This window comes from Taeniopygia guttata, chromosome 1A (assembly GCF_048771995.1).
Source record: "Taeniopygia guttata chromosome 1A, bTaeGut7.mat, whole genome shotgun sequence".
Classification (NCBI taxonomy): Eukaryota; Metazoa; Chordata; class Aves; order Passeriformes; family Estrildidae; genus Taeniopygia; species Taeniopygia guttata.
This window is the reverse complement of record NC_133025.1, coordinates 62904749-62930410: the sequence shown is the minus strand read 5'-3', so window position 1 is coordinate 62930410 and position 25662 is coordinate 62904749. Positions and strand designations below refer to the sequence as shown.

Below are 25662 nucleotides of genomic sequence, written 5' to 3'. Positions count from 1 at the left end.
TTCTGGATTCTGAGATTCTGAGACTTCATTAATTAAAAAAAGGTGAGAGGGAATGAAGGAGTTGGGGAGAGAAAGGACCCAGTTTAAGGGTAATGGATTTCAAGTTTGTGTTGATTTTCTTTCTTGTAATTGATACGTCTACATTTTTTTTTCCTCTTTTTTTTTTTTTTTTTGCTACATATTTCAGCATTTTGCACTGGGAAGGCACAAAGCAGACAGATGCATGTAGGCTGAAATGGAATTTAAAAAGGAAAGTCAGGACTTCACAATTTAAACAAATATTTACTAGCAAATAATTATCAGCAAGGCTGATAAATATTTATTTGAGCTCAGGAGCCCAATAATATGCCCCACACAGAACAATTGTTTTTTTCTGTGTCTATGAAGGCAGGAACAGCATGTGGAATAATTGATATAGAGACATCAACTCTTGTCTCTGCACCTAAATGGAACAGGTTGGTTATAAAACAGCAAGTTTTGACCCTATTCTGTAGGTCTTTACCATGTATTATAGTAATGTGTTGAAAATAGCATTTACAAATTATTCAAACCATATGGTTATCCCTTCTAAATAATCCTGATTTTATTTATCTGCTGGTGTGGGAAGAGAAGTGCTTTGGGATATTGCTGGTGATCAAGGATTGGGCTGTGTACATTGCTTGCTGCACAGTTTTTGTCTCCAGTTCTCCATCTGCCTCCCTGCTGGTCACAGCTGTACGGTGTTCTGAAGATGTCTGTAAGCTGAAATCCTCCCAAAATGGTACGGAGATTTCCCAAGGCATTTCTGTGATGTTCTCTTCATCATTTTTATTCCAAAAAAAAGGCTTAATTTTCTGACTTTTCAGGCATGCTTCCAATTTCATGGTAGCGTGCACTTGGGAAAAGGTGATCTTGGTGGTTGGAGTTCTATTTTTGAAAGAGCAAAAGATTTGAGATACAGGAAGTTAGCAAGTTAAAAGGTTTTTGTTTAGTTTCTTGGCAATTTAAAATAAAGATTTAACTTAAATTTTTAATGAAGTTTTTTTTTGGTTGTTTTAAATGAGCAGTTTAATTCAACTCTTGAATATATTGAGTCTTCACAAAATCTGCAGTAAATGGCAGAGTGGTTAAAAGCATCCCCATTGAGAAGGAATTTCAGAAGGTTTTTCTTGTTGTCCATTTTTTTTGTGAAGGCGTTAGTCTCAAACAGCTTTGATTTTTCTAGATAGCTGCTTCCAGTACCTTCCATAATTTTGCAGTTCCACAGCCAACCCAACCTTCTCCTTCCTTAATATTTTACTGGTTTCTTGAGAAAGTAACTGACAGACTCTGGCACCAACTTTTGCTCCATTGACATTCTTCCTTGCTGCTTCCAGATCTCCCTGTTTATTCCTTCATGCACAGGGCTCACTTTCCCACTTATTTTGTTGTCTAATCCATGTTAGATTATGACTAACTTGGATTATGACTTTCTTTTGCCTTGCAATAAAACACTAGGTTTGGTACACCTTGTCTTGATCTCAGCTTCCCCTCAAGCACGAGATACAAATCCTCCTCCTGCTTTTGCTCCAAGTCTTTATGTGCAGCATCGATTCCCACCTTTCATTTTCCACTTTTACCATACCCTTTTGGGTCTGTGCCACTCTGGTCTCTCTGCTTCATCTTTCCAGATGAACTTGCCCTTCAACAAGTTCAGATTTTATCTTTGCACTTTACACAAAACTCCTGCGCCTGTCTGATGGAAAATTTATTTTACATCACCATCATTAACTTCCATGGGCCTTATGGCTCTATCAAGCACATGCTCGAGTGTTGTGCTAATAGAGGCACATCGGCTGGATGAGTCATCCCCTAAAATCTGTTTCTTTTTCTTTTTCTTTTTCTGACTTTTTCTTTTTCTGACTGTCCCTGGTTCCCAGGAGAGCCGCTAGCAGCTTGGGTAGTGGTGCTTACGATCCCAGCGTTGTCCCTGGCTGGGGCTGGTGCTCAGGTGCTCTGTTTTGGCTGCCCTTTAGTCACCAAGTTTTATCCTTCTGACCCCTAAAGCCCCCTAGTTCACTTCAGTTTGTTCTTTCTGGTGATTAATTGCTTTCTGTCATGTGTTTTTTTCTCTAAGCACTTTCTCAGGGAGAGAGTTGAGGTTTCATTAGGGCTGGCTTGGTGTCTAACTGTGGAAGAGAGAAAATGTTGGTGATCACTGGATGTGCTTATTTTCTTAGCCTTCTATGGTAGGCAGTCCCATTACTTTTAATTTAATATATAGATTTTTCTTCTCTGAGTTTTTTAATTGCCTTTTGGGTCAGTGCAAAGTTTGAGCACAGACAGTTTTGCAACAGAGTTCCAGAATATGACAGGGATGGTGAGATGAACTGTGCTTATTCTGAGCCTGTCACCTACTAGCTTCATTTGGTATTTCCTAATACTGGAAGAGGCAAATGAAAAATTTATCATGTTTTATTCTGCTTAAGAATTTTTAGGCTCTTTCTGTATCTGCCCTAAAGATATTTTTCAGGCTGAAGATTGTTCAGAAGTCCTTAAATGCCTTTGATCATCTGTGTCACTCTTTGTACCTCTTTGTTCCACATCCTTTTAAAGAGAGTGAGACCAGAGCTGCACATGTTCTGAGAACACTACAGATAATTCCCTGGCACAATGAAATTTCCTAGGTCTCTTTTCTTTTCTGGTGTTGTGGATTATTCTGTTTTTAATAGGACAATGAGATGGCACTGTCATAAAATTTCCTAATACAATTCCATGAAGCCTTTCCTGAATGGTAATACCTAGTTCAGAACCTATCGCTGCATCTATAGTTCATGCATTTTTGTCCAAATTTTTAAAATTATTCTGCATAAATTTATGTTCAGTTTTATCTGTCCTCCTATTGCCCAGTAATGAAATATCATTATGCACTTTTGCAAGTGAGATTACTATTTTGCTGATGTTTTTCAGGGTAACTTAGAAAATTAAGGGATGAAAAGTCAGTTTACAAAGCATACAAACAGTGCCATTGCCCTCCCTCCTTTTTTTTCTGAACTGACCCTTCTTCTGTTATCATATCTCAACTTCTTCCTTTTTTTTATCTAGTTTGTTCTCTTACTGTATTTTTCTTCCAAATTAAAAAATTCACTTTTGGAGAATCAGAAGAAGATGAAGTACAAGATATGTTTTATGGACTTAACAGAAGGCCAAGAATCCAGGGAAACTTTCTGATAATTTATAAGGATGCATGGTATGACTTCAAACGTGTGCTAATTTTCCAGTATGATCAGCAGATTTTAATGATAACACTTCAAACAGACAGAAATAATCTGCAGCTTTTTCATTATTTTGGGTTTTGTTATTAATTCCCTTCTTCCCTACCTGCATATCAATCAAATATGTTGTAGGACAAATACAAAGATGTATGTCCTGCCTTAGTACACTCGTCAAATACTGACTCCAAAACCATCTCTATTTTTTATCTCCCATATTGTTGGCACTGGAAATTGCCTGCTTGGCTCAGTTGCTCATGTAATTCCCTTTGCTCAAGCCTGTAATATCATTTCCAAATTGTGTACGCTCCAAGACCCGCTGTCACTTTGAGCTTGTGGGTTACTTTCCTGGAAATTTAACTAAATAGCTGATCTGTGGTATAAGCTGTAACACATACTTCCATCTTTTCTCTGGGAATTCTCTTCTGTGCATGGATTGGGAAGATTACTTAAACTAACACATTTTGTAATATATATTGTTTCAGTGTGCTCGCTTGAGATTTTCCAGTTTCTAAGACAGACTTTCTATTTGAAATTCAAGGTCAAGGTAACTTGAAAATAAAAAAATAGAAGGTGACTTGGAGTTATGGAAAACAATAATTAGCTCTTCATAGTATTTTCCTGAAAATATTATTACAAGCATGTTGTACACACACAAACACAAACAAAAAAAGGATTACATTATTTGACATACACTTCAGAAGTTGACCTAGGCAAATTCAGCACAAAGGATAAGATTTTTATTTCAGACTAAAAAGTATTTTAGAGTGAAGATCTCTACCAACTGTAGTAACTAGCACAACTAGAAATACCTGTTTCTAGAATTAGATTGTATTCTATATAATCCTGGAGTATTAGATTCTGTAGACAGAATCAGAGATTTTTCAATGGACATCATCTCTACTTTTTAAAATTCTTGATAAAAGATCTTCAGAAAAACTTGTAGTCACTAGGCTTAGCTTTACTTTTGCTTTACTGGTCAGCTTTGCACAATTATAGTAATTATTTTTCTTCCTCTCTTAACAGTTATATTTTTAAGTTCACTAATACTCACATTTAAACCAGATTAAAATCATGTTGAAGATGAAAAAAACCAGCCTCAGAGCAGCAAAAGGAATTATAATTTATATATTGTAGTCATGCCATTTTGACCATCGGTAATTACACTATTTTTATGTTAATGTAGAAACCCCTTGAAAGAAGTATTTAAGCATTAATTATCTATTTACAAAAGAATGGCTTTGGAAATGCAGTGAAAAACATTGAGCTGTGCAGGGATTTAGAGCAGATGCCAATTTTAAAAGACTGGGCATACTTAAAAAAGGTTCTTACTGCTGTTCTTAAATGTATGGTGGCTTGATGCAGTTATACATCCAAGGCTCAGACACAGAAAATTGCACTGCAACACACTCTCCTGGTATTTCTCCAGTTCTGGAGAGTTAGGATGTCCTGGGAACTTCAGAATATTACAGTGGCTTCTGTGAGGAGTTTTTACTTTGCATCCCTGTGTTGGGAAGATGATCCAAAGCAACTATTTTTCACGTACACCTCCTGAGCCAGTGGTGAGAAGCTGTAGAGCTGTCATCGGTGCTAAAGTGTTGTTCCTTCATTTCCTCCTTCCAAACCCATGAGCTTCTGGGGAATGTCTTGAACTTTGTACTAATACTGTGCTTGCCTCTTTCCACTAATGCATTGCAAAGTAGCCAACTCCAGGATTCTGAGTCTGTGGTTTCATAACTACTGAGCTCCCTGACCCTTCAAATGAGCAAGTGAATAAAAATACCCAGTCTTATCCCAGACTAGCAGACAGGAAGGCAATGTGGCCCAGAAGTGAAGAGAACAACCACAGAACTGGAAAGATCTGGGATGTGAGTCTGTGAACTGTCATTGCCTCTGGCAGAGATATTTGAAAGAGCCTGAGGAAGACAGGCAACCAAATTCTAGTCAGTCATCTTCAGATTTGACAGCCTCTTTATTGTTCCCCCTTGTGAAACTGTAAAAATGATGCTTGATCCACCTACCACATGAATGTGTTGGAGGATTAATTATTCTCAGCACAGCACTTTGAACACCTATTGTGCAGCACTGTACACAAACATTAAACATGGTTATTAGTGCTGTGCACCTCGTATGCTGACATGACACACGGCTCTTTGTAGTCTTCCCTTCCACAAGGTGATGAGTGGGAGATGCTGAAAGCACCTCCGTGGGATCTGAAGATCTGAATAGGAATCCGTAGCAGTGTGCACAGAGATCCATGTAGGAAGTGTAAAACGTTTTTTTAATTGTTATTTTTTTAACTCAGTTTTCCCAGCTCTTTCCCTTTGGTGGTCCCCAGATACAAATTGTAACCAAACCTAGAATATTTCAGGGGGCAGAAAAGATGTGGTAGGAATTGTCTCTCCTCAGAAAATTTAAGACTATAACTATCCCAGGAAGTAAAAAAACAAATAAAATTATGAAATGGACTGTGACTTATTTAGTTGGTGGCTTTCAAGTCATAAGTGCTATAAGCTGAGGGGACAAATAAAAGGAAGGTTCAGTTTCAGTCCAGGCAGACATTGCAGTTGTGCACTTTTGTAGCCATCTCTTACAGACCACAGGTGAGCAGAAGGTGCGGATCCATGTAACCTTTTGTCTTGGTTCAGTGCAGCTACTCTAATGGCCTAGATATGCATTGGGCTGGTTCTGCATAATTGCAGGGTAATTAAATAAACCGGGCTAAAATGAAGCCACTTTTCCCTTAGAAGTAATTTTGACCAATATGTGTGTGGGTGGGTATAAAGCACAGTATATCAAAGAGCCTAAATTGGGATTATTATCAGGTGGGTTTTTTTAGTTTGATTTGCCTTCGTCTATTTTAAGGAATCTTGTTTTATCAACGTGAGCAGTGTTTTATGTGTTTGCTGTTTTAGTGTTTGGTATAATTATTGGCTTTTTCAATGCAAGAATGGCTAGAGCTGGAAGGTTACAGATGACTTTGGAGGGAGTATTCATTTATGGTATTATTCCAGATTACACACCATACAAAAAGTATGTTAATGTGAATTTCCCAGACATTAGCCCCAGTGTTTAAACACAGAACTGTCAAAAAGATGCTAAAAAGCAATCTGAGACAGTTATGGAGTCTTTCCACTGTATCACTCACTGCTGTATTCTAAAAGGTTGAAATGAGAGGGAAGAAGCACTAAGTGGACACTTCTATGATTGTCTCCTTTTAATGAATATTAAAAATTCTGCTCAGCACAAAATACCAGGAAAGAAGCAAAACACATCTGCCTGTCCAGGTTTGCATTTTAGCTCGGCAGAGTTGGGAGCTGATAACAACTGCGAGCTTCAGAGGAGGTCCAAAGTTGATAAAGGTGCCTCACTTGGTACAAGGGGAGCCTGAAGTATGGACATCATGAGTTTGCACTTGGATTATTTCAGTGTTGATCTGGTTATTGGGTTGCTGATAGAACAGGATGAACCCTTAAACACACAGAATTCTACTTTGAACAAGCTCAGCTGCAGAGAAGTAGCAAACAGACAGTGTTTCTCAGCAGGCTGCATTATGCAGCCTGTAGTCCAAATAATGGTTCCCCAGCACTTCAAGTTATTTTGTAAAAATTATGTTCGCCATAAAAAGAACCTACTGGAGTTTGGAAGTTAAAAATTGCTGCAATAATTCTGTAATTGGTGCATAAACATGCAAAAATTAGATGTTAGGTTGATTTTCTTAATTAGTAATCTGCAGTAATGAAAGGAATAAACAAAGATGATCCTAGCTAAAGAAATATATATGTTCCTATACATATTATATTACCAGAACTGCTGTCACATTCTTAGTCTGAACAAATGAAGGCTAAGAAACTTTCTGAGTAAGGTTTGCTGTAAACTGACGAAAGCTCCATGGATGAAGTAAAGAAGTCTGTAAGATGGTAACACATCTGGCTATATATAAGTTAAATATAATAACCTGAGCTTGTTGATAGTAAAATAATCTCAAATGATAAGAAATTGTATTGATAGAGGGAATTTAGGGCCTATTTTTTTGTGTGATGAGTTGTTCTGGGAGCAGAGCCACTGCTGCCTGACTTCTTGGATCTTGTAGATCAGCTGTGGGTTCCAAGTTACCTCATTCCTTTGAAACCTCTCCTTCAGACTGGGAATTATTTACCTTAGACACTTTCAGGAAATTCAAGGGAACATAATTACCTTTGAGGTCTTTATATAGTAAATGGATTTTCAATCTGCGGGGCAGTTTCAGACAGATACTGAGTGACAAGCAGACAGACGTCTAAAGCATTGTACTTCTACAAGTTCTATGTTTTCCCTAAGAAAAAAGATATCTTTTGCTAAAAGTGCTAAATTAAGGACAAGATAATGCGTCTCCAGCATTTTACTGCATATAAGGGGTGATTACAAAATGGAAAGGGGAAAATAAGGCAGGAGAGATAAAGAGTCATGTGGTTGAGAAGAAGGAAAAGGATGGGAGAAATCTCTTATCCCACATTAAGACAGAGGCTGAAAGAGTGGATGGTGGCTTGGAGCCCCATTCCAAATTGGTAGAAGGCAAAAGTTGAATGTGTCCTGAAAGAGAAAGCTCAGAAGCCCAGGGCTGAATCTGAGCCAGTGTGTTTCTGATAGGATTTTGATTTGTAAATGTTTCGTTCCAAATCCAAATAAGATGAAGTGGATAGAGGTTGATTATGGAGGAAAATAATTTTAGTTTCTTGCAAATTAAACATTATGAGAGGAAAAAACCCCAGCACTTACTTTAGGAAAAGAAAAAAAAAAAGAAATTTTGCCTATTTTACTCACCCCAAAATATATTAAATGGATATTTTGCTTAATTTCCTTTTCCTTGGTAATGTCAGAAGGATTGTGTGAATTTCCAAATATAGCCCATTCCATTCAAGTGGTATTTTAATACAGAAAAAATATTTAGGTAAAATTTTTCCAACTGATTCTAGTTGCAGTTTATGTCCAGATTAGAGGCATATTTTAGAAGAATCTTCTCAGGTGCCAAGAACAGAAGGATCCCTGGACTTTGGACAAAAACACTTGCCTTGTTTTGGCTGGTCAAAAGAAGAGATCAGACAAAAAATCTAGCTTCCCCCAAATTCATAACTTTTCTTATTTTTTTCTTTCTTTGAAATTACATCTTTGACTCCCATAGCATATGTTCTTGCATGTGTTTCTTGGCACTCCTGAAGGGCAGATCTGTTTCTTACATGCTTCCTGCCTTAATTTTTTCTGGGGAATTAATTTTGTCCTGGATATGTGTGCAGAATTCCTGTGACGGCCATAATTTTTCTTTAATATCAATGTATACCCAGAGCTTCTGTACTAATACTGAGTTTGCTACCTGCCCACCAGCAAAGCCATATGCTAGAATCAAATGTTAATTGGTTATCAATTGGGGATTTAGTCCTACTCATCTGCTAGATGGATAGAATGAGAAACTTACACCAGAGTCAATGGAACATACTCTCTAGTCCTGTTAAATTGCCTGTCTGCCAGAGATTTGTTCCATTACAATCACAACACAAAATGAGGTTTGGATTTGTTTTAGCGTTGCAGGCTCTTTAAAATTATTGGTTTGTTTTCCAGTGTGGATTGACAGGAATCTAGAGAATCGGGGAGGATGGAGGGGACCTCTGGAAGACATTGAGTCCAGCCTCCTCCTCAAAGAGACCAGAACCTTGGCCTGCTGACCTTTGAGTGCCTTTGAGGGAGGAGATTTCCCAGCTGCTCAGGGCACCTATTGCACTTTTTTACCATCCTCATGGTAAAATTCTTTCCTTGCAGCATGTTCTTGCTTGTGCCCATTGCTGGCTGTCGTGCACCTCCGAGAAGGACTTGCACTTGCATTTTCCTGGGCTCAGGTGGTGGCAGACCAGCAGCAGGGTCTGCCCTGCATCTTCTCTGGGTCTGAACAGCCTCAGATCTCAGCCTCTCCCCTCATCCCAGCCACCTTGGCAGCTCTCTGATGGGCTTGCCTCAGTTTCTTAGTAGTTTTCCTGTCACTGAAGAGCCCCAGATGGGACCCCACACTCCAGAAGTCTCTCAAGTGCTACATGGAGGAGAAAGATCACTTTCTTTGTTCAGCTGGTTTCGCTGGTGATTAACACAGCCAGGGTGCCATGGCCACAAAGACTCCCTGCAGAGTCTTTTTGACTGAAGTTACTCCATCCTGGGTGCAGCTGTGGGAAAAACTGATGAACCTGGAAGCGTTTTAATTATCTGTGATCAAGAGCTGTTGGGTTAGAAAATGGGAAAGTGTTTGTCCTAGGGCTGTGAACAGGGACACAGCCATACAACATTTCTTAGATTATGTACCCTTGGGGATGTCCTGCTCCTTGCCAAGGAAGCCAGGGCTACAAATTGAGCAGAACTCTCTTCCTTACACATAACTTCACCACAGCAGTGCCTAGTAGGGAATAACATTTCAAAGACTTATACCTAAGTCTGTACCTCAAGAGCACTCGGAGTAAAAAGCAAAGCGTGTTCTAAAGTCTTCCAAGGAACAAAGTTTGAACAAAATATTGCTAAATCTATGAACAAGCAGCAGAAAATACCCTCTTAGTAAAAAAACTAAGATTTAAAGGGTAAAAAGTATAGTTACAGAGACAAGGAAAAGGAAATAGTTTTACCAAAGCCTGGCGTGGAGTGAAAGAATAAAACAAACAACTGAGATGCATACTCATCAAAAACACAGTTGTTAATTGAAAAGCTGACAGACCTGTAACTACAGCAGTGCCTCTGGCCGCCACTATAATAAATGTAACTGTACATTTAGAGTAATTTGCTAATTTGCCTAAGTAACACCCACAGACAGTGACATGACATAAATACATTAGTGAAAGCAACAACTATAACCAGCTCATACAGGTTCTTGGCTGCTAGATGGATGGATCAGATGAGCTGGAAAAGATTTACCAAACAGAACAGAAATGGAGCTGGTAACAACATTGTGGGATACAGGATTTCTTTATTCCTTTAAGGCCTGAAGATGCCCATACATATTGCAGCATATAAATAACATTTTTTACTTGTGTGTGTATGTGTGCACCCACCTGGAAAGCTTGTACAGGTGGAGTACACATCTGCTAAATGCTAAGTGTTTCAGAAGCAAAACGGAGAAGCCTTTCAGGTAAATTACTGACTCTTGAACATTTAACATGTAATTATAAATATCTGAAAAGAGTTTTTGTTAAATATTCTAAAGGCACATATGTATTCGGTCCATAGGAAAGATTGGAACCTGTACCATCGGATTTCCTAATACAGGTGTTCCAAGTGTCTGAAATTTGTACTTCAGAATCACCCACGTCTTCATTTGGCAAAGTTCAGCCCTGTGTCACCTCCCTTAGTTCTGTCTTTTGTTTCCATAACTCTGAATCACACTGTTGCATTTTATTCTGAAGTCCTACTTATGCCAACTTTTGCCATTGCATATTAACTGGTTTTTTATATTCTCTAAATAGCCTGCCTCCAGGTTAAGCTTGGGCCATCGCTAAGGATTTTTATGTTATCAACAATGCATTTCTAAAATTAAAACCCCACAAAATTGCTGTTATGCAAGGTGGGTTTAATTTTCAATAAAATATTTCTTTCTGGTCCCAATCCCCTCTTCTGTCTTCATCCGGATACAAATTAACAGTGCAGAAACAAAGCTAATGAATGCAGCTTTGCACAGTTTCTGTCTTTGTTTCCTCCCAGATGTGCTTAGGAGGTTTGTGCTGAGCTGTTTGAGACAGGCAATGCCACCTCTCAGGAGCTGAATCCAGTGAATAACCAAATGTGGAGTCAGGTGAAAAGTTTCTGTTTCAGTGCTGCTCTCAGGAAGAGCCCACGTGTGTGGGCATATATATTCTTGCCTTCATCGGGAGGTTGTTCTAAGGTTTTTCACTAAATACGGGTTGTAAAATATTCTTGAACATGAGTCACTTTAAATTATAGTCCACAGAGCTAAGGGAGTCACTGAGAAAATGGAGCAGGAAAAAAAAAAACAAAAACCATGGGATAGAGGCAAAGAGTGAGATTTCACTGTGGGATTTGGATTTTTGGCAGCCAAACTGAATCCATGCCTTGCTTGAAGGCTTGATATTAATGTTTGGGCAAAGACCCCTCTGGCTGACCCAAGTTCTGAGTGTCAGTACAGGCTGACAAAGACCTCAGCTCTGGGAGAAGAGAGCTGACATGATTTTATGAAGCATTACGGCTGATCTTCTTTGAACCCTAATTTCTGTCAAAGAGTTATCATCACTGTCACAGTAAATGATACTTGCAGCACAAATGGCAATTAACTAGAAGTAAATAGTAGAGCAGAAGTCTGCAGACTGGTTTTTAAGGTTGATGAGTTGAAAGTAATTTCAACACATTAATGCTAAGCATGCTAAATCATAGTGTGCCATGAAAAAGACAGTAATGTCATTTACCTGAAATCAGCAGGAATTACAACAACATGTAGTAAGGGTAGGCTCAATTGTTTCAAATATGTGAGCATATTACAGGAACCAATAACACTTTGTCTATCTGTTTGCTCTTATCAGGTTTTTCATAAAACAAGTAATTTGTTTGTTTTTCACTGTTTTAGGTAGCCTGCCCTATGAATACAAGATTGTGATAGCAGGAAATCATGAATTGACCTTTGACCAGGAATTCATGGCTGACTTAATCAAGCAGGACTTTTACTATTTCCCCTCTGTTTCTAAGCTGAAGCCAGAGAGCTATGAAAATGTACAGTCTCTGCTAACAAACTGCATCTATCTTCAAGACTCTGAAGTGACGGTGAGGGGATTCAGAATATATGGCTCCCCTTGGTAAGCAGGTTTTTAAGCATACATAAAAAAAAATATTGTTGATTGCTATCACATCAGCCATTTTGTCTGCATCAGCTGTATTTGGATTGATGTGCTAGGAAGAAAAGTAACACTCACTTTGATAAAGTTTTTATATTTTCTTGTAATGAATCATTCCTGTGACAAAATAATGTACTGTACTGTGGGTATGGTTAACCAAATAATGATGGGGAAAAAGATGGTGTGCTCTTCAAACTCTCAGCCAGGAGCAGTGGTTTAACAGTCCAAGCAGGGGGCTTTTGTGTCATAAAATATGTTTTCTATCCTTGGTGAGTTTATATATTTACAGGTTAATTTTATTGCAAGGGTACATTCTTTTGAGAATTTCCATCATACAGATAATATTGGAGGTTCATTAGTGTATACAGTAGTCATTTAACGCAGCGAGCTTATTTCAGCAACTCTGAGGGTCTTTTATTGCATATCCCTCAGAATCTTACTTTCTTTTATAAAGTAATAGCTTTCCTCAAGGTCTAGCTGAGATTCTAAAGTCAACAACTCAGTGGATATTTGATATTAATATTTGATGGATTTTTTTCTACTGCATAGTGAACACTTAGAACCCTTGACAGTATCGGGGGCAGATGGACTTTAGTTCCTGATTTCCTTGTATGTGCTGCTTCTGTGTCTCTCACTAATGTCTCATTGCTGTTTATTATTTCTGCTGATGGGCCTGTAAATTAGGTCTTTTGTGAGCATTTGGTATATGTTTTAAAAAAGTAAAAATGTATTTTAAAAGGCAGGGTTTTAAGGGAATATATTATTCTTCCTTTTAACATCACATCAGGCTGAAATGTAGCAAACAAGTTGTCAAACCTGATGCATATACCCTGATGTGAATTTTCAGTGTGAATAAACTGTGAAATCTCTTGCATTTTTTTTTTCTTTTTTAATGAAAATTGGCTTTTTCCCATTTGGTTACTTGAGATGGGTGTTAATTTTGTCTGAGCTTATTATTCTACATTTGTCTAGATTATTTTCCCTCTTAAATGCACCCTTCTCTTTCTCCCTCTCAGACTTCCAGATCTTTCTGAGTTTTTTTCAACCTACCAACCTGCTGTGTTGTATTTCATTTTCCTCTTGTGTGCATCATATATGCAGTCAATGTGCAGTTTACTTAATTTTCCAAATTATTTGGGAAGATGTTAGATGGTATCAGTCCCAATATTAACTTCTGAGAAATGCCACTTGGCATCTTTTCCCCTTTTGATGTTCAACTGTAAATACTGTAATTACACTCTGTTTACAATATGTCTGGCAACCTCATATCTTCATTGCCGTGTTCATAACCAGGCACCATATTTCCAGTGCCAGTAATAATTTTCCAGGCAGTGAAGTACCAAGAGTCTCATGGAAGTCTAGAGAAATTAAATTAAAGCAAAACACTATAAAGAAGCACTATGTAGAGGCTAAAGAGAAGCACTTGAACTTTCTGTGTGTGATTAGACCTGCAAAAACCTGTTGAGAAAACCTTTTGTCCACCCACTAACCCAAAGACAATGCTTCATTAAAATCAGCTCTACCACATTCCCTTTGTGCACAAATCATGTCACTGCACAAGGTGCCTGAGCTATCTGCTGTGATCTATCCTTCAAGTAAAAAGAACATTTTCCATCTTTTCTGCAACTCCAGGTCATAGCTACACTTCCACACTCCATCTTTTACAATGCTGCTAAATCATCTCCCACCCCATTATGGTCCAGGAAGTTGAATAGTGTGAGGTCTCCTGAAGATATTTGCCTTCTCTGTCTGGGAGAGGGTCTTGATGAAAGTCTTCCAGCCAAACTGAGTTTTTTTGCTCGCTATTCAGCAATGCTGAATGAAGTTTCCACACCAATTGATGACATGTCCAGTGGAAACACCAACAGTAGCAATAAAAGCCCTTTATCAATCTATCAGGGCAGCAGATGCAGGGTCCCATCAGCCAGGCCACCAGTCAGAAAGCTTGGGAAGACAAACAGCACTTGTGTGGGTGTACAACTAGCTGCTGCTGGATTTCAGGCTGTGCTACACTCCTGTGCATAGTCAGCACCATTGTTCTTTGGTATTTCTGCTAATATACTTAAGTTTGTCCTAAAAGGAGAGGTTTGTCCTAGTCTCTCTGGGAAATCAATCTCAGTTTCTTTCTACATCATAGTAATGTAATCTCTAAAAAGATGCAGACATTTGTTGAACTTTACATGGTGAATATTTTTTTTGACCTAGAATTAAAAAGCTAGTTCACTAGAAAATATTTATGAACACAGTCAAGACCTCAAAGTTTAAAGTTCTTTAAGGTCTCAGAACTCCATAAGAAAGTCAAATTTCATGCAGTTGCTTGTCTAATATCCTAAAATATTTTTTTCTTTTTTGAAAATATGCACTTAAACTTGCTATTTCTAATTGCAGTGCTGACCTTGTCTTACATCACCTTTTGTAGAAATAATTGGAAGCTAGAGATATCCCTCATTCATCAAATGCGTTGATCAATAGTTGCAAAGTACTTTAAGAACACTGGAGTAAGGTCTGAGTGAAAGCCAAGCAGCATTAACTTAGTGTCTTTCAACTGTAGCCATCTGCATTTTTATATATAACCTGCACACATTAGATTTTACTTTTATTTAAAATATTTTAGTTGCAAATTAACCATGAGAGCTTGATTGGTTTGTATAACATGCCAGTCTCTAAGGTCGTTTAAATATGTACCACTTGAGTGTGGTTAAATACTTTTAACAGCACTTGGTATTTTGTCCTCTATTATTATCTAAAACCAATTGCTTCTTTTTAATCACACAGAAGAAATGGGACAGTTTTTTGTCTCAGAAACCAATGCTCTAACTCTCCTGGGCTCCGAGGGCAAGAATTCAAGTGCCAGATTGAGCCTCTACTCACTAACAAAAATTGAACTGTCTTAATCGTCAATTACACGAGTATTATCATTGAGCAGGGAGCAGCCATTTTGAAATGCCACTTTCAATGCACAAAAACAGGAATTAATACTACTTAGGAATTAGTAGTACTTAGGAATTAGTACTTGCAAAAGCCTTATCTTGGACCATGGATTATCAGGATAGATGATAAGAAGGAGAAGTGTGAAAACATTAGCAGTTTCATTGAGAAACTCAAGAATATAAAGATTTTAAATGCGTCCAGAGCAATGCTGAATGCAATGGGTAGTTGTTTGGCCTAGGGGCATGATGCTTCTCACAGTGCATGTGGGGCTGGCTGCCAGATCTGGATGAGCAGGGCACCAATAAGAATGCAATGTACTTCACAGAATCCCAGGATGGCTCAGGCTGGAAGGGACCACAGTGGGTCACTGGTGCCACCTCCCTGCTCCAGCAGGGCCATCCCAGAGCACAGGGCACAGGATTGTGTCCAGGGGGGTCTGGAATATCCCCAGTGAGGAGACTCCACAGCCTCTCTGGACAATCTGCTCAGTGCTGGGTCACTGCCCAGGACAGAAGTTCTGCCTCCTGCCCAGGTGGAACCTCCTGGGCTCAGTCCCTGCCCGTGGCTCTGGTGCCATTGCTGGGCCCCCAGAGCAGAGCCTGGGCCCTGCTCGGAGCCCTCCCTGCAGCCAGGGACACCCAGGGCTGAGGGCCCCTCTCAGCTGCGGCTCCTCTCCAGCTGCACAGCCCCAGCTCCCTCAGCCTTCCCCTGCCAGGGATGCTCCAGGCCCTGAATCATCTCTGCAGCCTCCGCCGGCCCCGCTGCAGGAGCTCCATGGCCCTGCTGTGCTGAGGGGCCCAGAGCTGGACACAGCGCTCCAGATGTGCCTCACAGGCTGGGCACAGGGGCAGGATCACCCCTGACATGCTGGCACTGCTCAAGTCTGGACACCCTGATTTTTTTTTTTTTTTGCAAAAACTAGTCACAGGAAATCATCCCAGCAAAACCCAGGGCATAGTCAGAACATATTCACAGACCTGGAAACAATCTTGTGCAGACAGCAGCTGTAGTTGTTGTGAATGTAAAAGAGAAGACTTTAGTTCCTCAATAACATTTACTGTAAAATGGAAAGCTTCTAGTTGAAAAGCACTTTTAAACTCTCCCTTTGTTCTGAACCGTTATGAAGATAGACAAACTGGCAGATAGAATAACTCAAATGATTCTGTATAATAATTCCATATAATGTACTTGGGACTGCTAAGAATTCCCAAGGATGAAGCCATTTTCTAGAGGGTTTTAATTTATTTTTCAGTAACAAAAAAAAAAAAAAAAAAAAAAAAAAAATCATGTAATAGAAGTAAAAAAATAGCAAGCAGGAGCACCAGAGAGGTGGCAGACAAAACACTCTTAGGTGTTTCCAAGATTCCAAGACTTGGCTAGAGAGTCATGGCTGACCAGATAGTGAGTGGTAGGTTGGACAGGAGACCTCCAGAAGTCCTCTTTGAGCTATCTTTCTCTGATGCTGTCAATCCCACTATGGAGCTAGAATGTGTGTTAACAGACACCTGAAATGGGCAGGTATCAACAAAGGCCTTGCAACAGAGTTTGTGTTTGTTATCACATTCACTACAAGCAGTAGATGGTCCCAACATCTGAATCCTGGTGGTTCAGAAGTCAGGAAACTAAGATAACCGTGGAAGTTTGAATTTGGATTTGAAGCAGGAGGTCTTTGTCATCAGACAGTGTTTTGTGTTGTTTTGTGTTATCAGACAGGGTATTAAATCTATGATGACATCATTATGGAAAAATATTAATAATTTTTTAGTGAGTTACAGATTTTCAGCTTTCTATTGTAGTTCATCACCCCCCCACACCCCCCCCAGTATTATATTGCAGGTAAGAGTTTTAGTACTAGCCACAGCTTGAAGATAAACTATACCATCCACTCTTGTTTCTGTAATTGCCAAAGATTTTAATTACACAATTACACACTATGTTTGCACAAAAAGACCTGATGCATTCAGTGCTCTGCTTGCTGAACGAATCCACTGTATATTAATCCTTTTGCAGTTATTCAGAAATGCCCTGTAAAAACAAATGCCTATAAAGGTGTATGTGCATTTATGTATTGGCATGAGAACAGTTCTCTGAGGTTTGTAGAAAAGATGTGCATTTGCTAAAGTTCAGGTATTCCGTGTGTATGCTCTGATCTGGTGGAAAATGACAAGTGGCCTTTCTATTAAGAAGTGGATGATTGTGCATTAGTGACAGGATAAGAGTGCACATTTTACTTGATAGTGCAAAAGAAATGCAAGTAGCAGAAGGAGATCTTTTTCCTAGCTTTCCATAATTGTTGTTAAGCAGATGTATACAGCTCCAGGAGAAACTTTGGTCCTCCTGCTTTCAAACAGGCATGGAAGGTGGCAGGAGAGCATTTTACCTCTTTTGCACTTTTTTCCATTTTCCACCATGTGGGAAAGGAAGGGACAATCACAAGTCTCTTGCAAACATATGACAGTTTCATTATTCTAAATGACGCATTGGTCTGGATAACTTAAAGAAGCCCTTTTGGATGAGATCGCCTCCAGACTCATTATCCAGAGTGGATTTTTACTTGGTTTCAATTTTCTGGAGGGAATCTATTCCTGTGAAACAGAACCTCATTTTTCTTTTTGCAGAATTAAATTTCTTTTACTGGTGTCTATGTATTCTCATTTCCTCCTTCATTCTTTTGTTAAAGGCCTTCTGAACTCCAGAAACTCTTAATTTCCCAGTAAGGGAAGATGTGAGAGCAAATATTAATGTCAGCCTCGAAAGGTATTTGTGACCATTTGTCCTGCAGTGACAGATGCCTGGGCTGGACTCCTGGGATTTTGTAGCTTCCTTCCAATGGAGCATTGATTAGATTTGGCCTGGCATGTTTACACATGGACCAAGAGCTCTGGTGCCACAGTATTTTTCTAAAATTGTGAACTGAGGGAAGAAAGTTAAGGCATGTGTGGAGCAGTTTCTTTCTGTTCAAGTCTTGTTTTTATTGAGTTTAGCAAACTGGGTGAGGTCCATCCTGTGAGCTCTGGCTTTGTCAGAGAATTAATTCCTTCCAGTCTAAAGGACATCAACATGTAGGTTGCATTAGTGAGTGTCAGCCCAAAGCAACCTCAACAGGGGCCTTATTCTCCGAATCATCACTCCCCTTTGGCTGGAGAGCTGGAAATTGGTTCCAACCTGTTGTCCCTTTTGGTGCACTGCAGTTGTCTGGACTATTCCAGCCAAGTGTCTTTACTCAAGTTGTGCATCCAGTGTGGTCGTGCTTAGCAGCAGGTGTGTAACTCTTGTCTCAGTTGTTATCTTCTTGTCTGATTTGTGTTTTATCACAGAGTAGGTGACTTTGTTATTTGACTCCTTGTCAAATATTCTCTTTCTTCTTTCTGTGTGCATGTGCACGTGTGCACGTGCACTTTGCATAGAAAGGCTGGTAACTTCCATGTGTAATCAAAGCAGTTTCAAAGAGCAAACCAAGGGCCAAGCTGAGGCATCCTTATTTTGGTTCCATGCAGACTCTGGACCTAGGTCTCCATTTCAGTGCCTTCCTCCTCCATCTTTTCAAGAACAGCTCATTCATTCCTCACTGAGCTCCGTTTCCATCAGCAAAGATTTATAGATTCATTTCATGAGAGGGACATGCTTTCATTTTGCCAGTGATGAATCACCTAATGTTTACTTTCTGGGACCTTGTACAAATTTTTAATCATTGAGGTGAACATCAATTAAAATGAAACGGTATTAAAATAAAATATTGACTTCATTTAACATAATAAACCTCCCAAGCTGGGAGTGTGGCTTCCATATAGAGGAGCAGCAGCAGCTCAAGGTGTTACACTGTGGGTTTCATGCCCCAGAATTCACAGAGAGTAAGAACTTCTGTCTCAATGTGACCATTCCAATCCTTAGTTCTTATGTCCCCTTTCAAATCAAAAAAACTATTTAACATCTTCCACATAAAAAAATTATATAGGGAATCAAATTTTTTATCACTGAATAAAACCATACTAGATGTTTTTCTTAGTAAAATACCTGATCCTTTTATGTTCTTTTCGTGCTGCACCCTCACTTGGTCAAAAGATGAAAATACAGATAACTGAAATGCACTTGCTTCTGTACTGTTTCCTGAGGAAAATTCCCTCTAAAACCTTTACAAACTTCAGATTAAGTAGATTTCTGAGCAGGTGGCTTGTTTGCATGTCTGTGCTACAGTTTTGTTTGTATGGATGCAGAAATTCTGGATGTGGATGAATTACAGACTGCTGGGTTTTGTCTGCTCAGAAATATGTTTTAAAAGTGGTAGATGTTCCCTGATAAAGTTGGAAACTATTTGGAGTTGTTTTAATTAGTGACATTGAGGCAGGCAATAGAAGTGAGCAATTTAGGTAAACTTGATGTTGTTCTTGAAAAAAATGAATGTAGTCAGTGGGAATAGTAGACTCTACTCACTATTTAGAAATGAGGCATCTCAAGTTTCAGAAATTTTTGAGAGAAGTTTGGCATCTAAGCCGACCTGATGTGACTGTTTTACTGTGGTGAGAATGCTGAAGATATTTTATTTCAGGCATTCAGTATAAGGTATGCAAGACATGACAGATGTGTAAGAAATAGCAACATGCTGAGAAGACAGAAAGAAAAGTTGATCATCCTGTTAAAATATATTATCAGTCTGAGACACATAGATACAGGTTTAATTGTATTTTAACAGAATGCTGGAGGGATATATTTTTTTCCTCTTTCATACTTACAAGAAGCCATTTTCGATTTTGGAAGTGGTGCTACTAAAACTCCTTAAAACCACAATGCATTTGCAGTTTAGTCTGCAGCATATGGAAGATCATAAGCATTGTTTTTCCTGCAAAATTATTTTGACCTATTAAGCTCAGCTGTTCAGGGAAGGTGGTGTGGAGAACTGAATGATACAGAACTTCTGGAGTGTGAAAGGTCTTCCAGTGGCAGAAACTGAGATTTAATATTTTGGCTGTTTTAGCATCAGGAACGGATCACTGGATCATTTTTCTCCTTATTTTTTCTTTTGTTTAACAAACAAACAAAAAAAGCTTAAATTGGTGTATTTTATGTGATAAATTTGTCTTGGAAAGCTTTCATTTTCTGCATGACTTGAAAATACAGGAGATGTGAATGTCATTCAGCAGGCTCTGAGTATACAGGTGCTATTGCTTGTGTGAGCAATCACACTGAATTCAGGAGAGGTCTTTTTAATGAATGCTTCCATACAAATTAAGTGACTGAAATGAATTAGCAAGAATCGTTAACATTTCTGGAAAAAGTGCATGGAAGAAAATAAAAATTTGCTAACTCCAAGTGAATTTTCTATATAATGTTGAACGAGTATAGTTGTTATTAACTATATAAGCTCTGCAATAGGTACGTTAACAAATGAAAATGCACGCTGAACTACACCTATTATAGTCCATAAATACCATCACAGTCAAACCAATGCAATAAATTCTAGTTATTAGGTATTCCTGAGCCACAGCAGTTTAGAGTTATCGCTTTTTTTTTTTTTTTCATTTCTTGTTGATGAACATTCCAGAAAATGTTTTCTCTCAAATAAAATTTCTTCTCAGCATTGCCTGGGGCTGAGGAGTCTGGAACAGTTCAATCCCAGAGCATCACAATAGAGGAAAATCAGTACTTTAGATACCTCTTGCATGTTGTGTATTAGGGATATGGATCAGTTCCTTAACAAATTTCACTGTGCCCTCTTGCACGGGGAGTTTAAGCAGTTAATGAAGCTAAAAGTGCTTTGCATCCACTTTGCAGTAATGCTCTTCCACCGTGTCTGTACAAGTGTGCAGGACACACACATGCATATCTGCTGAATATGGACCAGAAACGACGTTGATTTCAACATAACAATTTTGGGCAAATACTATTTCTTGTAATGTCTGAACACTTTGTGTGGCTTTGGATTTCTTCATGTGAGTGGAGATTTGCATTTACTTGCTCTTCGATGTTCCTCGCTTTAGTTAAATTTGAGAGCAGTTGAAAAATATATTGCTTTAGTTTAATTAGCTTGGTAGGAAAAAGTCCTTTCTTGGGCAGTAATTATTAGTTGTATATTATTAAAAGGAAGTAGTTCATGTTCAGTTACTTAGCAGAAATAATTGAATCTTCTGATCCAGTAAACCAGCTCACTTTGGATTCAGCTGGTTTTTAATTTAAGACCTGTAGAAAAGGAGACCTGTAATCTCACTATGGGGAATTGGCTTCACTTTCCTGCAGTTCATAAACCACAAGAGTGAAATTGCTATCCCCCACAGCAGTTTTCTCTTTATTTTTCACATTTACTTGAAAGTTTAATTTTATGAGACAGAGCTGATTTTAAAGTGCCTTTTTTTTGTTGTTGCTGTTTTGCTGCTTCCCCCCCCCCCCCCCATTTTTTTTTCTACTTGAACAAAAGGACTACCAGCTCTATCTGTAGTCTGAACTGTAGTCCCAGACAGCAGCAATTTCAGGATGTTTCAAAGATGTAAACACAGTTGGGCACTGCGATGAGGCCTTTGGCAATATTCCAAGAGAAACACAAATAGCCAGCTAGTTTGGAGTGGGTCTATGTGGAGCCGATTCTCAGCTGGAGTAGCTTGGCAGTGCTCCACCAGCTTTTGAGCCATTTACACCTGGTGAGAACCAGCCTCCCTACTCCGTGGTAGCTTGTATGTGTGCATTTTCCCCAGGTTTTGACACAGTAAAAGTGTTACTACATCAAGAAGGAAATGGTGGCTCTACATGAAGAGCTGTAAATAGAGCCACTGGCACAGGAACGAATTGTAACAAAGCTGTCTGAGTTCTTTCTCTTTTCACTGACTGATTTTTAAGGGGAAAAGTAATTTGCCACTTGTGATACTGCTTTAACATCAGAACACTTCCTTTGGAATTGCTGTTCATAAATTATTTCATTTAATAAATTAGCATTGCTCAAAATGAATTAAAATGAGGATTTTTCTTCACCACTAAGAAAGCAGAGAAAATTGGAAGCAATCATAGAATTGTTTAGGTTGGGAAAGGTCTCTAAGATCAAGTCCAAACATAAAACAAGCACTGTCAGGGCCAACACTAAACCCTGTCCCTAAGATCTATACATCTTCTGACCCTCCAGGGCTGCTCACTCAACCACTTCCCTGGGCAGCTCCTTCCAATGCCTGAGCACCCTTTCCATGAAGGAATTCCTCCTGGTGTCCAACCTGGCACAGCTTGAGGCCGTTTCATTTTGTCCTGTCCCTGTTCCCTGGGAGCAGAGCCCGATCCCCCCGGCTGTCCCCTCCTGTCAGGAGCTGTGCAGAGCCAGAAGGGCCCCCTGAGCCTCCTTTTCTCCAGGCCGAGCCCCCCCAGCTCCCTCAGCCCCTTCCCCAGCTCCGTTCCCTTCTCTGGACACGCTCCAGCCCCTCCATGTCTCTCTCGTCCTGCGGTTCCCCAGGTGCCCCAGGATCTGAGGTGTGGCCCAGCAGTGCCAGCACAGGGCACAGTCCCTGCCCTGGCCCTGCTGCCACGCCATGGCTGGCACAGCCCAGGTGCCATCGGCCTCCTGCCCCCTGGGCACAGCTGGCTCCTGTCCGGCCGCTGTGCCCAGCACCCCCGGGGCCTTTCCCAGCTTTGCAGCCCCTCTGCCCAGCCTGGAGCTGCAGGGCTCGGGGTGAGCCAAGGGCAGGATCCACAACCTGACCTTGTTGAACCCCACACAATTGGCCTAAGCCCATGGATCCGGCCTGGCCAGACCCCTCTGCAGAGCCCGCCTGCCCCAGCACATCCACACTCCCACCCTGCTGGGTGCTGCTCATGAACTGACCGGCTGTGCCTCCATCCCCTCACCCAGATCATCAATAAAAACATGAACCAGGGCTGGCCCCAGGGCTGAGCCCTGCTGCCCCCCTGGCTGTGGCTCCATTCCCCAGCCTGTTGTTACAGCCGGGGAAGCCGAGCCCACCCAGGCCGTGAGCAGCCGCTGTCCCCAGAAGAGCTGTGGGAGACTGTGTCAAAGGCTTCCTAAAATCCAGAGAAACACATCCACATCCTTTCCTTCACTGCTCAGGACTCACCCTGCCACAGACAGAGCTCGGGGCAAGCAGGAGCTGCCTGCCACAAACCCACCCTGGCTGGGGCTGGTTGCCCTCCATGAGAAGACACTCAGCTCTCGAGTGGATCCCATCCAGCCCTGTTGACTTGGTGTGTCTCTGTGGTGAAGCAGTCAGTGACCCTTTCTTTCCCCCTGGATTTTGGGGCTCTGTTCTGCTCCCCATCCTTCCCAGCTCAGGGGCTCGGTACAATAACAGCTAGTCTGACTGTTAAAGAGTGAGGCGGAGAAAGTATTGAGTGCTGTTGGAACTCAAAATGTCCCTCAAACATTTTTAGAAATTCCAAGCCCTAGTCAGAAACATTTAAGACCCTAGCAAACAACTAAAAACAGCTATAATTTTAAGTTTAAGACACAAAATAATTTACCAACTTTACAAATAAAACAAAAAATCACAAAAATTTAAATATTATAATAAAAATAATTTCAAAATTAAAAAAAAATTAATATTATACAATAGAGTTTTAACACCTGTACAGGGGGTGGGTTTTACTTTATACATAAAAATCAAAAGTTTTACAATAGAAGAATATAAGCCAATCCTATTCCTCCTCTTTCTTCTTCCTTACCTTCATATTCTTGATAATATTAGCACTTATAAATTAATTTAGAATAAAAAAGTACCATTTAATAGAATTAATAAATATTTTAAAAACTATAAACATATATCACATAATATAAAATATAAAAAATAACAACAACCAAAAGCAAAAAGAAAAAAAAAACAACAGAAAGAGTATCAAGAGTGTGTGCACCTCTACCTAAGCTACTAACCAAACCACAGTAGCCAGAAAAAACCAATCTTTTAAATAGCTTACAATAAACCACCTTAAAACCAAACAACAAAAAACTACTAAGTTTTCTTTAAAAACACAAATTAAAAAAAAACAACTTTACCACCACACAAAACCCGTAAACCAAGTCAAAGTTCCAACAGAGTACCTCAGCCTTTTCCTCAGTCCTTGTCACCATGTTTCCCCCTGCATCCAACAAAAGGTGGAGATTCTTCCTGGCCATCCTTTTTTTTTTTTTTTTTTTTTTTTTTACTGTCTTTTATATCAATAGGCAGATTAGGCTCTATCTGGGAATCGGCACTTCTACTTTTTTCCCCTGCATAACCCACAACATCCTTGTGGTCTTCTTGAGTTTCTTGTCCTTCAGAAGGTCCTAAATTCCCTTTCTTTTCCCCCTGAGTTCAGACAAAGCTCTCTGGATATTACAACACAGGGTTGCACCTGTGCGTGTCAGGTGTTTCTAATTGTGTAATCTACATCAGATAATTAAATTTTTAACGTATCTCAGCTGAAGGATAGCTGTTAAACATGTACATTTTGGTATAGAAAATTATATTGCAGCAGTTTGTTTCTACCACTGCACTGTGTAGTGAATTTAGGGCTGTGCAAAAATGTAAACATGGAATTTAGGATTGCTTGGATTTTGTTCACTTCAGGTAGACACATGGCATATGAACTATCAGTATGTGCCTTTTTAAACAAGAACTAAGTTCATGTGTTGCTAGATTGGAATCATTAATAATAATGCACTTCATGCATATATGCACACGTTGCATTAATTTATTCATTTTGGAAGAGTTTTCATGCTTGTTTAAATCAAAATGAATTTGAATTTTTTAAGTAAAAGAAGGTAAAAAAAAAAATAAAAAGGGAGGGAAATCAGAAAAGAAATGGCAGATAGCTAGTCCATATGGCCTAATCACTCCTGGTGTTTTGAGGCAATAATGTAAACTGGTGAATTACTAAACTGAGTAACTCTTGGGCCCAGCTGTAACTGGGGGGCTCAGCAATTCAGTGGCTACTGTGAGAGCGTTTTTTGTTGTTTCTCAGGGCACCTATTACATATCCTACGTATTTTAGTCATGTTTCATCTGGGAGAGGCCCTAAAAGGGGTATTCCATCTTCTCAGGTGGCCAACACCTCCAGTGTCTTAGGGGACTACAACACCAGCTAGCTGGAAGTGTGGAAGAACATTCTTTTTCTTTTCTTAATTTGATGGGCATAAAATTTTTTTTTTCCTTCTGCGTTGGCCCCTTCTTGGCAGGTTTTACATTTAAAATGAGATGGTGACTGTACTAAGAACACAGGGGCTGCTGACTCTCCTCCTGACCCTTCTTTCTGTGACTGCCAGCTACCAGTATCTCAAATATGGGCTGGATAACCTGGCTGTATCTGCACTTTTACATCCTGAGAATTCAAGAGACTGGAGGAACAGGCTCTGAGACATCAGGAACTCAAGACTTTATCTCTGCACTAAATCCCTAAGACTGTTCTGAAAGTCTGTACTGCTCTACATCTGCACCCTCAGCATTGAATCTTTTGACTAATTATTCCAAATTAGCTTCTACCTTTGTTTGTTTTATTATTTTTTAAAAATATCAAATGGTTTATAATATTTTGCCTTCCAGAAGGATGAGATAAACTATCTGCATTTGGTACTGGCATATTTTAAATTCAGTCTTTCATTAATTTTCCTCCTTACCTGTTACCTTCTTGTTTTCTTATTATGAAGATAAAGTAGATTTCATTTTATTTTTCATTGTTATATAACAGATTAATGT

At 39.5% G+C, this 25662-nt stretch overlaps 1 protein-coding gene across 3 annotated transcripts in view; it reads left to right on the top strand.

Annotated features, from left to right (window-relative positions):
* MPPED1 (metallophosphoesterase domain containing 1) overlaps positions 1–25662 on the top strand; it is a 63858-nt gene that overhangs the window by 20449 nt on the left and 17747 nt on the right. For all 3 annotated transcript variants that reach the window (XM_072923701.1, XM_072923702.1, XM_072923700.1), the window contains exon 4: positions 11819–12040. In XM_072923701.1, coding sequence (XP_072779802.1) covers positions 11819–12040 — 222 coding nt within the window. The remainder of the gene's footprint in view (positions 1–11818; positions 12041–25662) is intronic.